We start from the raw sequence: 18,641 nt of genomic DNA on the forward strand, positions 1-18,641 counted from the left end.
CTTTTCCCCTTGTTGTTTGTATAGTTTTGTGTGCGAAAACTTTTGAGCTACTTCCTACATCTTGTGAACAGGATCATGTGTTAAATAATTTGATTTTATATTTTGGTCCATTACAGAAACAAAGACAAATGATAATGAGCACGTTGAGAGTTCTGGTGATGGATGGGCCACAGTCCGAGCTAGCCCTCCGTCTGTGGAGTCCGAAAAACAAGAAGGCACGGATGCTGAACAACTGAGAGGGAAAAGCCCAGATGAGGTTTGTGGAGAGGGAGAGGAGATGCAGCAAAGGGCCACGGGTCGGTCTCAAACTTGGTCGGTGCGTCTCAGTCATGTGGCATGCGGTTGCCTGTTCACCCACTAAGCTAAACTGGCACCCATGGTATCACTATTTAAATGGCAGAGAACATGAGATATTTTTAATTTTGCTTTTACTCTTTTTCCTCCCCTGGAGCGACTTCACATATCATTAAACTCTAAAGTGCTCAGTAAAACACTCTCACAAAAACTTCACATTAATTTCACTCCTTTGGAAATGAGTGTTGAAGAGCTGGACAACCAATTAGTTGAATAACATCTTTTGTCAGATCTCTGTATGCAGATTTAGACTGTTCTCAGGGACTCTGTAGAGTTTTTAAGTCACAGTTTTAATGCATTTAAATCTTCTTTTGTCTTTCTGACTCAGATGGAAAGCCCCAGTGGACTAAGTGAAGAGCCCTCGCCTTCACCCAGCCCGTCTGATCCAGAGAAAATGTCAGAATCTGAACCGGCAGATGCAGAAAGGTAAAGATTTTATGTGTTATACATGACTGTTTTTCTTTTAACAATATTTTTAATTTACAAATTAAAAAAACAAATAACCGGAGAACACTAGACGCCAAAGAACCAAACAAACAGCAAATCCAAACATGGCAAACCACCAATCCTAGTGGAATCTCTTTCATATTCTTCACTGACGAACACAGTGAAATGGTGCTCATTCTGCCTGCATGTGTCTTGTATTTATATTAAAATGCTGTAACTTGCCAGGAATTACATAAATTCACATTAAAATCTGAGTATTGGAAGCTCTCACTGCAATTTACGCTATAAATAAAGTGTAAATTTACACTAAATTGTGGTAAGAGCGGTGAAGCATGCTGTTTAATGCACGTATATGTTTAAATTATCCGGGGCAGTCCATGTGGCGTTGCACCACGTGTTTGACGTGTCACTGAGTGCTTGTTATATATGTTATATATTATTATAGCACTATGACTAAATAATGAGGGAAGTATTATGTATCACCACCATGATGAACACTTGTGGCAATAGTATGTATAGTACTCTGCACAGTGTGTGCATATTTGATGTGTATAGATGTTTTAAAATTATTACTCATGATATCACAATGTCCAGACATGTCCTGTAGGGACATGAGGAGGAAACGGTGGCAAAAGGAGCTATGTGAGGCTGCTAAAGGCAGTGGATCCATCACCAGACCACAGGCAACAATAACACATGTACCAGTTGTTGAACTTGTTACGGATTCAAATATTGAGGAGGGATACAGGAGGAAAACCCAAAATAACCACACTGGTCCGGCCGGGTCAAGTCAAACGATGATTTAATGAACACACGCGTGGGAGATGGACACCATACATCAGACAGCATTAGATCTCAATACAAACTCCACACACTCATTGTTTTATGAAAATCAGGGTATTAGAACGCCCCCTCATGCGTACAGATAGTACAATACAGTCAATATTGACAACTTTAGACACATCAAGAAAAACATTCTCTTCGTCTCGAGGACAGACACTGGCTCCAGTGCCTCTCCTTGGAGCGGACTGTCCCCTACGGAGACACAACATTACAGCTGCAAGGTTTTCCAAATTATCAAGTTGACGTGTATATAATTCGCTGAGTCAGGGATACAATATTAAATGCATGTTGGTTTAATGAACTACCATTACTTAAAAACTTAATAAAAAGATATAACTGAATAAAAAATCACAAAGAATCACATAATATCAGTGTTATGTAAGCGCGTGCAACCTCCTGGGCCCAAAGTCATCTCACACCATGGATCAGCCAGTCATAGCGCTGACTGAAGTTTTTGACCTTTATTAACTCGGGCACAACTCTATAATAAGCAACAAACTGCCATATGTGTAAGGTGATCATGTTTACACCTGCAAAGAGAGCTCATATAATTATTCTGACACCTGTAAATAAAAGATTAACACCAGGTTATAACAATCACTGTAATTCAAAGGTTAAATGTAATGTCAATAGCTTCAATCAATGTTTAATGCAATGCTTATTAAATGATTCTGATATAATGATGATGATTCTGCTAAAAATGAAATAAAACACCCCTTTTCACCCGACAATTCCCTCTGTTGACCTCTAGGAGAATCCAGAGGTCACAACACCAAATGTTATATCAATTCTTGATCTACACAGCCTGTTCTACGTGCATCAATGGCATCATGGACATCGGAGTCACAACTCTAGGGTCCACTGCCCTTGTGATTACTTTCTCTAACAATGCTCTGGCACAAGGAATGAAACAACACCCACAAATAACAAAAATACCCACCAAAATAGACAAAGTAAGCATGACCGAAAGCACAAGCCCTTTCCACCGTCCGAACACAGAGTCCATCCAGCCCTCCAGCGGATTGTCAACTCCTGAGTGATCATGCATCGTTTCAGACAGGCTCTTTAAGCCCTCAAGAGCCCGAGTCACTGAGCCGTCCGGAGCGGTGTTGTTTGGAATGAAGGTGCAGCACTGATCTCCAAACATGGCACAAACGCCCCCTTTTTCTGCTAATAGCATATCAAGGGCCATCCTATTTTGCACACCCATTAATGAGGTGGGACCCACCTGCTCCGCTAACCCCTCCATCCCGTCTCTGGTCAGGTTAGAGAGTCTCAGCACATTATAATGAACATAATTAATCCTATCTACGTTCTTGTTTGGGGTCACTGGAAAGAAAGCAGAGATTATTGGAAGATTTTCAAAACCGGCTGCTATTTGGTCAGCAAGTTTATATTCACTTGGAACCCCCCTGGGCACTCCAATGGAGTCGATCCAGGTTGGTGAATTCATTCTAGGGTCATAAACATGTGTTCCATCAATTTGTCTTTTTAGCGAAATGTGTCTCTTGCGTCTGGCTGCCAATGTGCGTGTGTTGCGCTGTGGGGTCGCTTTTACCTGATGTCCAATTAGCATAAGTGGCGCTCCTAGTCTCACCATCGCGCACGTCCCCACGCTTCCCAGAGGAACACGAACCAAAAGAGTCTTGTGGCCGCAATAAGCCCGCTCCTGGCCCAGGTTCCAATCAGTGTGGTCGCATCACTTACATTATTTGTGGTCCTCCCCATGTGTGTAACAGAACACCAACTGGGATCAATTTCTCCCAAATTATACTTTACTTTATCGGTGGAGAACTTAAAACACGTATAATTATCCTTTCTAGGCATAAACGGTCCTACTTGGGTGTATTTGTGGATAGGGGGAAATAAACTGGACAAAACAGTGCAATTCCCACTATTCACTACTTCTCTCGTCATTCGCAACATGCAATTATAGCCCCACTGATCCTCTGGATGCAGTGGCGCCGGCTCTGTGAACAAACGCGGTCTAGCGGAAGCACAAGCTACACAATTAGACAATTTTTGTTCTCTCGCATTTTGAGCCATCCAGTCCAGCCAGATGTTACTGTCACTGAACCCGGTGGCGCGTTCAATCAAATCTCGAGGTTTTAATGTGCTGTAGTCCACTGACAGGACCCGTCTACCGTTTGGTTCCTGCTCCTCTGGTACCGCCTCCGACGACCCGCTTCCTTTTTGGCCTGTAAAAGAAGTAACAGAGTTGATTGAATTGAAAGTCACGTGTGTTGCTGTTTCTTTTCTAACTGACTGTACTATGTTATGTTTTCCTAAGAAATTAACTTTAATTAACCTTTTTGGATCAACTCCTACAGTTTCCACGCCCACAACTAAATATACAGGTTTTTCCCGCTGCCAAAGTCAACAGATTTTTAGATGGACTGTAATCCCTTTGAAGTTTAAGCTCATTTCCTGGTCCTAATTCTGACGGTTCCCAATTTTCCCCAGTATAACCCTTTACCTGATTCCAATTCCTACACCACCCGTCATAAGGCCGATTTCCCCTTTCGCAGTGTGTACTCACTGAGTAATCCCAGCAGATCCACACATTGTATCCTCTCCAATTGCCGCTCGCGCCCTTACAGTTAAAAACATCACACAAATCAAATGTAAAAGAGGTTGTGGAGCCATTAACATAATCTAATTCTAAACCACCATAAGTGCTGAGACACTCATCCGTTTTACCAGAGATTTCGCGCTTCATTCTCGCCCGCGACTTGAGTTCACTCAGTGGTATATCGAGTGGCGCTGGGCTGGAATGACCTCCGTGCTCAGACAGTCTGCGTGGGCCGGTCTGCAACAAATAAACCAAAAAACATATAGCGGTGATTAATAACATAGTTAACATCAGACGAAGTAACATTTTGTTAATTTTTGTAACTTCTCTCTCATCACAGGTTTCTGATTGTTGTAATGGCATTGTATCATGTATGACTTGTTTTTTGTTATTTTTGTCTTTTTTTTTTTTTTTTTTACATACAAGTTCAAAACTCTTCTTATCAAAGCCTTTATGTGAAATCTTCAATTTGATACTGCTCCTTTTTGCTGTCGCGGTGACTTCCTCCTAAGCTGGTCTTCGTTCTTCGGCCTCCCAGGTAGACTACCGGTCGGCCCGTTGCACAGGTGTGAGGGTTTATTCTGCCTCTGTTTTTCACCTGTGTTGGGTGGAGTTGCAATTTTTTCCACCCAGCTGTCGTGTGCCGGTGCACACTGCGACCAATGGTACCAGTTGTCGCCTTTCCCTTTCAGTTGAACTGCTTTCGCCGTCCGGGCCAACACCTCGTATGGACCAGTCCAACGAGGTTCCTTCCACTTGCGTTTGATGACCTTCAGCCACACTACTCTCGCGTCTGGGACCTCTCCTTCTCCTGGGGGTTTTTCACAAGCCACCTGCTTTGTGAAGCTGGACACAAGCGCCTTTAACTCGTTCCAATAGTCTGCGTGAGACCTGTTCCCTCTCGTGCCCTGTTCGACCGGGCCCACCGTCCAAGGTGCCGGAAACTGTCTCCCAGTCAGCAGCTCGTATGGCGTGAAACCTGTGGACTGATTAACAGAACATCTTATGGTCATCAACGCAATCGGCAGGGCCGCGACCCAATTGAGCCCTGTTTGCGCGCAGATTTTAGCTAATTTATTTTTCAAATTTAAATTCATCCTTTCTACTTTCCCTTGGGATTGAGGATGATACACTGTTCCAAATTTGTGCTGAACTCCCAACATTTTTTCCACCTTTGCCAAATCTTGATTTTTAAAGTGGGTTCCATTATCTGATCGAATTTTTTTAGGGAACCCATGTCGAGGAATATAATGATTGATTAAACATTTGATCACGGTCCTCGCATCTTCCTTTTTAGTCGCCCATGCCTCTGGCCAGCCGGTCAGTACATCTACACACACCAACAAATAACGAAGACCACCAGGGCCTGAATCAATCATATCAGTGAAATCAATGACAATCTCCTCTCCCGGCCTCTCAGGCATCCGGAACTTACCCAATTCTGGTTTGATCACTGGCTTGGGATTGTGTGCTCCACAGATTAGACACCTTTTGGCCTTCTCCCTTATCATTTCTCTGAGGTTAGGGTGCCACCAGTGACACAGATTTCTCTCCATCTGTGCTATTCCGACGTGTCCAAGCCCGTGGGCCTCGCTCACCTTCTGTTTCGCCATTTCGTCTGTTAGCACGGGACGCCCGTCTGGCCCCCTCCACAAGCCTCCATCCTGCCAGGCTCCCTTATTTTTCCACACCCCCTTTTCCTCTGGGGATGCCTCCTCCTGGGCCTGTTTGACCTCCTCCATTTGGTTAATTGGCCCTTCCTCTTCTGCAATTACCTGTATCATTTGTCTCCGTCCTTTGTAACCTGCTGCCTCCTTTGCGGCTTCGTCCGCTTTCTGGTTTCCTTTTGCCACCATGCTGGTTCCTTGTGAGTGTCCTTTGCATTTTATGATACTCACTTCTCTTGGATCGGCCAAGGCCTCCTCCAATTCCTCCATTTCCTTCTTGTGGCAAATAGGTGCGTTGGTTGCTGTTCTGAATCCTGCTCTTTTCCATTGAGGCAGCTCCACGTGCGCTGCTCCGAATGCATACGCTGAGTCTGTGTAGATGTTCACTCTCATATCCTTAGCTAACCTCAAAGCTCGAGCTAGGGCTATCACTTCAGCTCTCTGAGCCGACTGCTGTCCCTCAATCCTTCCTGCTTCTTTGACCTGATACTCATTTCCTACTCTACAGACCACCGCATAGCCGGTTTTTAGTCCTTCTTCATCTCTGTGGCAACATCCATCTGTGAACCAATCCTCAGCTCCAGGTATAGGTTCCGCCTTCAGGTCCTCTCTAATTTTTTCTTCAACCTGTGCTCTTTTGACGCAGTCATGTGGTTCCCCTGCTCCCATTAAATCTGCCATGTTAATTCCTTCATGTGTGAATGTCAAATTTGGAGCCTCCAAAACTTTACTCAACTTCTGTTGTGCCCGTGGCGTCATACTAAATGCTTGTGAGTTCACGTACGCCACTATACTATGTGTAGTGAGTATTTTTAGTGGATGTCCTCTCACTACATGTGCTGTTTTCTGAATGACTTTGGCAACCCCTGCTGCATGTTGTGTGCATGTGGGATGTCTTGCTTCTGTTGGATGCAGTTTTATACTAACATACATGAGAACATCCCTACTCCCCCCTTTTTTCTGAAACAACACCCCGTTTACGACGGAGTTTGTTTCGGAAATATCCAAATAGAATGGCTCATCATAATTAGGTGTAACCAAATCAGATGCTCTTGACAGATCCTGTTTTAATGCAATAAACGCGATTTCAGTGTCAGGCGTCCAAGGCAATTCAGCCTTAAGATTTCGAACGCCAACTTGCTTCAGTAGGCCCCTTAAAGGGGCAGTTTTACCTACATAGTCAGGAATGAACTTTCTGCTGTAACCTGTCAACCCAAGGAAAGAAAGCATTTCTCTCACTGTTCGCGGTTTTGGGTGTGTCAGAATTTGGTCTCTGTGTGTGTTCATTAAACCCACTGATTTGTGTGCGATTACCCGACCCAAAAATGTTACCTCAGGTCGAACCAATTGCAACTTTTCTTTACTCACTTTGAAGCCACACTCCACCAATCTATTCAACACGACGAGCGAGGCTGCCGCACAATCCGCTGCTGACGGGGCTGCAATGAGAAGATCATCGACATATTGAATCAATGTACATCCATCTGGCAAATTACATGTTGACAGGGCCTCTTTGAGCACCTGATTGAAAATGCCAGGAGAAAGTGCAAAACCTTGTGGTAGACGTGTGTATCTGAATTTTTTGCCTCTGTATGTGAATGAGAAAATGTCTCTGAGTGACTCATGCAGTGGAAGACAAAAGAATGCATTTGCTAGGTCAATACAAGTGAACCACTTTTGGTCACACTTAATATCTGATAGTGCAGTGTAAGGGTTTGGAACAGGTACAGTGTTAGTGTGCAATATGGCATTAATGGCACGCAAATCATGTGCCATACGATACTTTCCTGTTCCAGATTTCTCCACCGGTAGAATTGGTGTGTTCCAATGTGAGTAAGATGGCTCTAACACTCCGGCATTTAACAGCCCTTCAATTGTTTCTGCAATTCCTTCTTCTGCTTCAGGTTTATGTTTATACTGCGGTCTGTTGATTGGTGTGTTTGATTTCAGGTGGAACAGGATAGGCGAACAGGTGGCCAGGCCAACATCTGTGGGCCCTTTGGACCACAAACTGTCAGGCAGTTTTGACAGTTCAGCAACTGCATCAGGATGATCTGCTCTCTCTCTTCCATATGTTTCTGAAATTTCTTGATGTTCAAGGGTCACTACATCATTAGACATGCAAGTTATACGATAGATTTTAGAATTTGGTGCATAACATAAATTTGGAATTTGGGTGCTTTGCCACCCTGCGTCGTCCAGCGCCCGCCTGACCATTGGTCCCAGATCACATGCTCCATGACCTTCGTGGACCGCCAATGTAATGTGAGGGGCCGAATTTTCTCCCACATTATACCAAGGCAGTTGTTCATCAGTTAATTTTACAGCCGCGGCTACACCTTCTGGCCCAATGTAAATGTTATTTGTTTGCACATTCCAGCTCTGACCCTCAAGATCAGACTGGAATAGTTCACGATAGGTGTCATCATTTTCCCTGTCATAAAAAAGAGTGACGTGGTATGGATCTCGTGGTGGGGAGTAAACTGCCAAGCTCATTATCCAGGGTCTCCACAGTTGGAATTGACTTAGAATGCCTTCCTCCAGCAGCCTTCCCCAGTAAATGTCGGCTTTGGGTTGTTCACAGTTCTGAAGCAGATATTGAGTCTTTGAGTTTGTTCCCAGGCACGGGAAATGCTGTCCTCCTGGCAGAGTAACAGACAGTCCATCTGCAGAGCACATGATAGTAGCTCCCAGCTTCACGAGCAGGTCCCTGCCCATGAGATTCACTGGCACTTGAGGTGACACCACATATTGATGTTTCACAGTCTGCTTTCCCAGCTTTGTCACGGCTGGATCGGTCAACGGCAGAGTCATTGGAACCCCGGAAAAACCCACCACATTAACTGTGTGATAGGAAAGTGTGGCACAGTCTGGTGTTGCTCTCAATGTGGAATATGTTGCTCCAGTGTCCACTAGAAAGGGCAATTCTGTCCCTTCCACGGTCATTGACAGCATAGGGTCTGCCATCCCCATGCTGTTTGGTCTCTCCGGGCTCCTTCAGTACTGCTGCTGTTCCCAGCCCCAGTCAGCCACTGGGTACTGAGCGACTGGCGCTGCACTTGGGTTCGGGGCTTGATATGCTCCCCTGTACCCATTTCTCCCTCTTTGTGTTCCACGTGCCTGGGGTCGATAGCCTCTCCTTGGATTGCTTTGAAAAGATTCTGGACAATCTCTACTCCAGTGTCCCTCTGCTCCACATTTCCAACAGGCATTCCAAGGCATGTTAGTGGGATTCCCTGTTTCACGAGCTCTTTGCACTCCCCTCACTGATCCACCACGCCCTCTTTGCGGACCACCGGTTCCCCAATTCCCTATGGGTTGACGCTGCCTTGGTGCATTGACGGGCCACCTGTCATCAGAGCACAGACCCGGGTCTCCCTCTGGCCATTCAGGCGCGGGACCAGGCCGGGGCCCAGCTATCATTATTTTCTTTGCGTTCTCCTTTTCCTCCTTCTTTTTCTCTCCAACTTTATTTCTCGCCTCTGTCAGCTGTAACTTAACCAAGGACGCCTGTGCCTCCTCCAACTCTTTTTTTTGTCTGTTCGCGGTATCCTGTTCCTCCTGCAACCGGTGTGTTACATGTCTTTCCCACTGCACAGAGTCCGCTACAGCAAAATCTGGATTTTTCTCTAAGTCAGCTTTTACTTGATTGGGCAGCCCTGCCAGCACCGCAGAACGGAACCACGCACGATGCTCACCTTCATTACCTGGATGGATACCTGTTTCTGACAACCACTGCTCTTTGGCTTTTGCTAAAAACTCCCTAGGTGTATGTTGGGGGTCCCAATTTATTTTAGGTATAGCTCCAGTATTAGGGGTTGGGTACTTCTCACGGACTGCGTCAGATAAGGCACATTGCACTTCATGGTATGGCAGATCATTTGCATACCGAGTTGTATGGGCTATAGCCTCTACATCAGCTAGCCCACCACCGAGCATACAGTGGCCAGCAATAGCACGGAAATCGCCAATGGCAAGTTCCTGGCCTTCGGTCAATCTACTCAATGTTCTTAACCAACTCGCTCCTCCCTCAGTTATAGGTGGAAGTTGTTTAACCAATGCTTCCAAATCTCTTATTTTATATGGGCGGTACAGTGGTTCATTTTTTGAACCTGCTATTAAAGGGAGATTATAACCAGGGGCAGCAGCTCCTGGCTCTAAGGACACTTTTTTATAGCGAACCGCGTGTTGTTTTCCACTTGAACTTTGAAACATGGGCCTTCTTACTCCTATTCCTCCACGTCCCGATCTCAAATTTCTGCCTACGTTTGAGTCTGACTCAACTACTCTGTCTTTTTCCTCATCACTCTCCTCTTCTGATGAAGTCGCACCATCTTCACTCTCCTTCTCTGGCTTAGCTTCAGTCAGTTTTTTCTTGACGTCTTTTAGCGTTTTTATTACTTCCCTTAATGCATTTGGATGTTCATGCATCCGGCCATAGACTTCTCCTCTCCAATTTTTGTCCTTAGCCGTTGTGTCAGGTTTCTCCGACCTACTGGTTTGGGTCTGCCCTTCTCGTACTGGTGTTGGCAACTCCTGAAAGGTTGACCGTTCACTTCCATCCTCCGTTGACATTGTATCCTCCATTTTAAGGGTCTGTTCAGTCTGTCCACTGTAACTTGGCTGTTCCTCCATTATTACCTCTGAGTCTGACATTTTTTCTTTACTTAGTGGGCGGGGAGGCGAGGTTAAGCCTTCATCTGCAGCTGAGGCTACCTTTCTCCCTCCCCCACTTTGGGGCTGACATTTAACTGTCACTGACCTTTCTTTGGGACGAACTATAAGTGGGCTGGTATATTCAACGTCCGCTATTCCTCCAACAACCACTCCAGTTTGTCCATCTGGACCATGAACTTGTCCCCCACCAAGAGTCATCACAGGCATGATGTATGATTGTGGTGGGGCACTAGGTGATACTGCGGCCCAAGTATATAATTTTGGTGTGTCAGGTTTGTTAGCATCTTCTGGGTTTGACATTAAATCCTTCATTTGGCTCTTTATCTTCTTATTTTCCTCCTTCAGCTGTTTCAATGACTCCATGACATTTTCCATGTCTCCTGTTTCCTCCATGACATCCTCCATCATCCAAGATGATGCTCCATTCCACAGGAACAGCCATTTACAGCACTTTGCATGGGTCTCCTTTAAATTCTTGATTTCTTTTTTGGCTTTCCGGTTAACTGAACGTCCCTCTGTTTCCTTTTCCAGTTGTTCCAGTTTCTGCTCGCATCTCTCTCCTTCCGTTTTAAACACAATGTTTAGGGCTATCTTCTCCTCCAGCCCTCTCTGTTGGGAGGCAATAATTTTTCTTACCTCCACATCCATCATTTTGCATTCTTTCTCCGCTGTTTTTAATGATCCAGGGAAAGCCAAGCGAATGGCTTTTTTAGCTGTTGCAGTTGTTCCTCCATAGGCCTAAATGCCCTAGACCCACTAGATGTCGCGCTGGAGCTGTTTGCCATTTTCCTGAAACACAGGCTTACCTCCCTCTCAATGACGTTACTCGACTCCTCCTCCTGGGTCACCCCACTACGTCTCCTTGAGAGTTCTCAGAATTAATCTCACCACTCCAACGGTCACAGTCTCCTCCAGACCTGCTCGGTGACACACAATTAACCCAGTGCGTCAGAGAGTTGACCGTGGTTTTATTAATGTTCACACTTAATCACAATATTTCACTCTCCCATTTAATTTAATAAACCCAAATACATTGTGTGCTGTACTTTATGCACGCTACAGCCACACAGTTTAACACCTTCTCACCACACCAAGTCGTCACAAAACCTGCGTCAAGGCGCTCTCGTATCACATAATAATAAATAGACACCATTCTATTTTAACCGGTGGGAGAGTGATGAACCAGTCAAACCCAAACTCCTCAATAGTTCGCCATTTTACTTCAACACTAAACAATCAAACTCCACTTAGTCTCATTTACTCCAGACACCATTAACCATTTCAAACACACAGTCACAAACAATTCATGTCAGCCACACAATTTCAAAAAGCCAATTATCTCCTTTTAAATAATTTCTCACTTCGGGACTTCTCCACCACTAACTCTACAAATTTTAAGAAAGCATATCAAATTCAGTACCGGTTATTACCGCTTGTACCATGGAGAAAACAAACATAGCCGCCTCTGTGACTTCATACTCGGGGTCATCCGCCTGTATGGCTAGTTCAATCACCCCTTTAAATAAAAGTAAACACCGACTAATATATAGATCTAAGTCGTCCAGATCTATTTCTGAACTTACTGACACCTCATAAGGGGCATCTCCCTCTTCTGTCTGTGCAGAACAGTTACAATTCACCTCCAGAAGCCCCTCTACCCCTGTAACTTCAATGTGACAGGACGCTGATCGCAACATTATTAGGGTTTTTATAACTTTATATGAACAGGAATTTATCAATATTGAGTGGGGTTTTTTTTCTTCTTTCAAATATGTGTGTGAATGTAAATGAATTTCTTACTTTTCACAAGTCCACTTTATTGCGTGCTCATAGATTCACTTCTGTTAAAGTTATTCAACAAATATATTTTTCTTTATTTATTCCTTATGGATTATGTCACGCTTATTAGTGGCTCATATATACTTAAACTTATGTCTAGACTTGAACACAGAGGTAGAGCATCATTCCATCCTTTTTAGGGTGACAAACTCCACTTTCTCTGTATCAAGACAGCTCATAACCTTTCAACAATTTTATCTAATGTATTATTGATTAAGATTCTTCTAGGAGAATAAATGTGTGGTTTTCTAAGTACACTTAAATTTTGTCTCAGATTAGTTCACTACAATTTGATCCAAATTGTAAACACTCACCTCCCCATACACCACAATAACTCAGAGTTATATGTATTATATCTTATATTATCACAAGAAAGCAACTGGGTTAATCAAGCATACTTGTCTATAGTCTCACACTGAAAGAAAAAGACGCTCACAGTCTTATAACTTCATATATATCTTGCTTGAATCAAAAGCATTTTAAACTTTCCACTTTTCAGCCATGCAACACAAGAGAAATATGCCAACCACAGTCATTAATCATATATTCACAGCAATATTCAAAACTCATTTATATTATCATAATACACAAAACCAGCATGTTATTTACAGGGCTTTAACAATACTTGCAAAGCATAATTATAACAGTCAATCACACTCTAAACAAAAATGAACGTCCTCTGTGTACCTCACAGCAGCCACGTCATTTGCATGTTCACACACACAATCCAATCAGGCACGCAGCGCTGCAGCACGCTATCGTCACACACAGCCTCGTTTCACACTCAACTCTCTATCTTATTTTACACAGACGTCTTATATTTACACTCACTCTCAGGCCTGAAAGTTTTAGCGCCTACACAATTTTGACAAATTTAAGATAACGGGTCCAACCGAAGAAAGTCCAACTTTTTTGTAATCAATTAACCAGTATCAGCCTCTAACTGTATCTGGCCTCATCTCTAAAGTCCCTAAGTCAATTTACAGTGCCCAAAAAAGCGCAGATAAGGAGACTCTAACTCCTAGCTTGTTCCAGGATGCCCTGTACCCCACAGTCAAGCCAACTGAACTAACCCTGTTCGCCGACAGGTCAAGGTCGCGCGTCCGCGGCCAGGAGGGAGCGTAACCTCCGGGCTATGCGCCTCTTAGTGGACTCTAACCACCGTTCTAACAAAATTTATAATACTTTTAAACCGCCGTCAACCCTCTAAAACAAGAGTATGACTGACGCAGATGCAACGTTATGGACAATGGAGCCTCTAACTCTCAACATGGCCAACACAGATGCAATCCTTTAAACCAATGGAGCCTCTAACTCACAAAATGACCAATTCCCTATCAAACTACCTGAGCCTCTAACTCAGTATTATTTTCCTTTACCTCGGGCCTCTAACCCAGTATTATTACTTTTAAGCTTATATCAAGTTTCAACACTCATGAGATTTTTTCATCAAAATCAAAACAGGCCTTCACCAGTAATTTCAGTGAGTAGACTTTTAATTTATACAATCCAATTTGGCACAGTTCGGATTTACATTCAACAGGTTGTGCCTTACCTTTAGATGTGCTGGCCTGCCCACTCACGTCAGACCACTGGCTCGTGCCTGCCCGTTCGACCACCTCGGACCGTCCAAACCTCCAAACCTTCCTCCTCAATACCACAGGACGAGCCCCCAAAACTGTTACGGATTCAAATATTGAGGAGGGATACAGGAGGAAAACCCAAAATAACCACACTGGTCCGGCCGGGTCAAGTCAAACGATGATTTAATGAACACACGCGTGGGAGATGGACACCATACATCAGACAGCATCAGATCTCAATACAAACTCCACACACTCATTGTTTTATGAAAATCAGGGTATTAGAACGCCCCCTCATGCGTACAGATAGTACAATACAGTCAATATTGACAACTTTAGACACATCAAGAAAAACATTCTCTTCGTCTCGAGGACAGACACTGGCTCCAGTGCCTCTCCTTGGAGCGGACTGTCCCCTACGGAGACACAACATTACAGCTGCAAGGTTTTCCAAATTATCAAGTTGACGTGTATATAATTCGCTGAGTCAGGGATACAATATTAAATGCATGTTGGTTTAATGAACTACCATTACTTAAAAACTTAATAAAAAGATATAACTGAATAAAAAATCACAAAGAATCACATAATATCAGTGTTATGTAAGCGCGTGCAACCTCCTGGGCCCAAAGTCATCTCACACCATGGATCAGCCAGTCATAGCGCTGACTGAAGTTTTTGACCTTTATTAACTCGGGCACAACTCTATAATAAGCAACAAACTGCCATATGTGTAAGGTGATCATGTTTACACCTGCAAAGAGAGATCATATAATTATTCTGACACCTGTAAATAAAAGATTAACACCAGGTTATAACAATCACTGTAATTCAAAGGTTAAATGTAATGTCAATAGCTTCAATCAATGTTTAATGCAATGCTTATTAAATGATTCTGATATAATGATGATGATTCTGCTAAAAATGAAATAAAACACCCCTTTTCACCCGACAAACTGCAGAGGTATTCAAGTGTAAAAATAATAATAGCAAACACATTTGCAATGTTTTGGTTCTGTAACATTTTTTATCATTACTTTTTCATGGATTAGGTGCAAGAGTTGTTAAGTGTGGATAATTAAATAATAGGTTAATGTAATAGTAAATTGTGCCTTTTTCTCAGATCAACAGGAAGTGGAGAGTGATAGATGAGACGAAGCGATGGAAGGAGGAAGAGAAGCAAAGTGAGTGAGTCACAGGCAGAGCTTGGTTTATTTCCCACAGTTTTTTAAATCTGTTGCCTTATGGTTCCAAGCGTTGTCACTAATCTTTGCATTTTATTATTATCTTGTAACACTTGTTTTAGGGCTGTTCGATATAACGTATATATCAGATGACAATATAAAGACATCTATCATTTCATTATACGCTATTGTTTGTTTTATGGTATCATAAAATAAACAGTTTGTGCCAATATTTTTTTTTCACCGTTTTGATGGTCACTGTAGTGGCTATATTAATTTCTTAAAGTTCTCTCTTTCTCTAATATTTAATATAACCACACTATGGACGGACAAGAGCCCGTTTTTATGCGTTGTTTTTATGCGTTTTTGTTAGCAACAACAACGGTAAAACCCTTGCGTGACCGCTTGGTTTTTTTTTTCCACATAAACCTTTCAGAATAAAGCCCAAGATCCTGTTGAGACTTTTCAAAATAAACTGAATCAGATGAAAGAGTATGCAGAGTGTTTGTGGATGAGAAGCAAAAAAGAGTCGTCAGGTGCTAAAAAGTAAACCTTAGACTCAAATGTTAGAACAGGCTTTTCCCCGCAGCACATAGAAAACGGCGGCTGTTACAACTTATGTCTAATAATGTATAGTTTCATGCATCGGTTAAAACATTAGACTCCAGGTACACGACGCCCAGCTGGTAACACTTCAAAACAGATTCACAGAAAATGTAAAGTTTTTGTGATTTATATCGTTATTGGGACGATAGATGTCTTATATCAGGATATGAGATTTTGGTCATATCGCACAGCCCTAACTTGTTTAATCCTATATTCCTATGTATTGTATACCTTGTCAGGTTTCATCTGCGTGCTCAGGTGATTAACAATATTACCATCGGTGGTGAAGATCCATTCTGGTGGTGTGCTTGTGGCTGGAATACACAGATATTTCCGTGCCATGTGGGACATTAACGGGAAATGTTCTTCATTCATTTTCCACCAAGCCAGTGGATCTTCTTCTGCATCTACGATCTCCTCACTGAGGTAACAGTCCATTTCTGTCTTGGCTCAGCATCAACAGAAATTCACTGCAGCCATTGTGATATTTGATGCGTCGTAATTTATTTCAGGCTATTTCGCAAATACATATTTTTGCGGCAATGTCATTCACAAACGCAAAATATTACTTCCTTAAGATCAAGCCTATATCAAAATTGTGTCATTCTTTTGGCCCATTGGAGTGCGGTAAGCCGTCATAGGCCCCTATTGGAAACTAAGAATATTACATGGAATTGCTTGTTTGGCAAAAAAAATTGGTAAATAATGTAATTTGGTTTTACAAAACAAAAACATGGAAAACTACAATTTTCATACATCACTCTGAACACACCATCCCCACTGTCAAATATGGTGGTGGCAGCATCATGCTCTGGGGGTGCTTCTTTCATAAGGGACAGGGAAGCTGGTCAGAGCTGATGGGAAGATGGATGGAGCCAAATACAGGGCAATCTTGGAAGAAAACCTCTTGGAGTCTGCAAAAGACTTGAGACTGGGGTAGAGGTTCACCTTCCAGCAGGACAATGACCCTAAACATAAAGCCAGTGCAACAATGTAATGGTTTAAAACAAAACATATCCATGTGTTAGAATGGCCCAGTCAAAGTCCAGATCTAAATCCAATCAAGAATCTGTGGCAAGATCTGAAAACTGCTGTTCACAAACGCTGTCCAGCTGATCTGACTGAGCTGGAGCTGTTTTGCACAGAAGAATGGGCAAAGATTTCAGTCTCTAGATGTGCAAAGCTGGTAGAGACATACCCTAAAAGACTGGCAGCTGTAATTGCAGCAAAAGGTGGTTCTACAAAGTATTAACTCAGGGGGCTGAATAATTACGCACACCCCACTTTGCAGTTATTTATTTGTAAAAAAAATGTTTGGAATCATGTATGATTTTTGTTCCACTTCTCACGTGTGCACCACTTTGTATTGGTCTTTCAAGTGGAATTCCAATAAAATTGATTCATGTTTGTGGCTTTAATGTGACAAAATGTGGAAAAGTTCAAGGGGGCCGAATACTTTTGCAAGCCACTGTATTTGCAAAAGTGATCCGACGTTTTCAAAGACGTCTGTTACCCACCAGCTCGATAGCTAGCCGGGTGCTCGAGGGTCACTAGAGCCGCCGAGAACGGTCTTTCGCTATTCAGGTTAAACGCAATGTTGGGACTAACGCGTTATTAAGTAATGCGTTACTGTAACTACGTTATTATGCCAAAATCAGGAACACGTTAATCGTTACTGGGATTTAAATAGGGTTGTTATTTGTTACTTCTTGCGGTGGCTATCGCGGAGCTTCCACAGATTCAGTAACATTAGCAAGTGGTGGAGGCGAGGAGGTGGATGAGGGAAAGGGGAGGCAGGAGAAGCAGGCGGCCACCTGTCCGAGTGTCAGGTGAACTGAACTTCAGGTAAGAAGTTATGACCTGCAGTCTATCTGGGTCAGATATAAACCAAGTTTAGTTGGATGTTATTTTTCGTTATGCTGACTTTTTCGTACTGGGTACTAGCTAGCATGATGGAGTTTCTGTACAGCTGGGTGGGTGCTATGATGTATAAGGTTAATTATTAGAGTTGCCAACCGTCCCCTAAAAAACGGAATCGTCTCTTCTGTTTCTACTTCACTCATGAAACTGATCAATGATCAGCTGATCGGCTTGTCCAAGTGCCGTCTCTCTTGTTTGTGTATCGGCCACTTTGCGCCAGAAAGAAGAAAGCAGCGGAGGTCGCGTTAAACAAAAGCAGCACGTTTAAGCTTGATCAGCTGTTGTTAGAATTTATTTAATATTACTTTCTAGTATCAGCTGATGTTTGCTGGAGCCACAGCTGTAAAAGCTGCTGGTCACTATATCGGTTTGGATATGTGGTGAGAGGGAAACATGAAGATGAAGCCAGGAGACGTCCTTACTAAATCATCAGAGCTGAACAGGTGATGGAGAAACAGGTTTACCTTTTAGGTGACATGAATGAGTTGAAGGAAAGTTATGAACTGTTTCTGAGAGACAAATAACACCAGGATCCTTTTTTTACGTAGCTGACAGCTGGTAACTGTGCAGGGGCAGGTCTAGCAAAGTTTTGCCAGGGGGCCAGGTAGGGCATTAACAGGAAGAGGGGGGCACAAAGAAATACTTTTCTTTCTTATTCTCATTTAAAATGTAAAAAGCGCACATGACGTTGTAGGGCTGGGCGATATGACCCAAAATGCATATCTTGATATTTTTTAGCTGGATGGCGATATACGATATATCTCGATTTTTTTTTTTTAAAGCCATAAGGTAAGAACAAAAAGAGAGTTCTTAGTCAAAGCTGTGTCCCAGATGTCACACAGGCACATTAACATACAGCATAGATGTACATGAAAAAAACTACTCAAAAATAAATGATGAGCATTTATTAAATAATAATGCTCCATAAATAAAAGAAAACTATGTTGTT

At 43.0% G+C, this 18,641-nt stretch overlaps 1 protein-coding gene and 1 pseudogene across 1 annotated transcript; both read right to left on the bottom strand.

Annotated features, from left to right (window-relative positions):
- Positions 1-1,658: 1,658 nt before the first annotated feature.
- On the bottom strand, positions 1,659-6,165 carry LOC148101914 (uncharacterized). The gene is made up of 2 exons (XM_087842990.1): positions 5,652-6,165; positions 1,659-5,195 (listed from the first exon to the last, which is right to left on the bottom strand). Exons 1-2 carry the CDS (start codon positions 6,151-6,153, stop codon positions 4,681-4,683), a joined length of 1,017 nt encoding a protein of 338 aa, XP_087699116.1. The 5' UTR covers positions 6,154-6,165; the 3' UTR covers positions 1,659-4,680.
- Positions 6,166-6,262: 97 nt separating this feature from the next.
- On the bottom strand, positions 6,263-11,533 carry LOC148101915 (uncharacterized; annotated as a pseudogene).
- Between the last annotated feature and the right edge of the window lie 7,108 nt (positions 11,534-18,641).

Source organism: Neolamprologus brichardi, chromosome 7, assembly GCF_056152115.1.
Source record: "Neolamprologus brichardi isolate AB-2024 chromosome 7, ASM5615211v1, whole genome shotgun sequence".
NCBI classification, from domain to species: Eukaryota; Metazoa; Chordata; class Actinopteri; order Cichliformes; family Cichlidae; genus Neolamprologus; species Neolamprologus brichardi.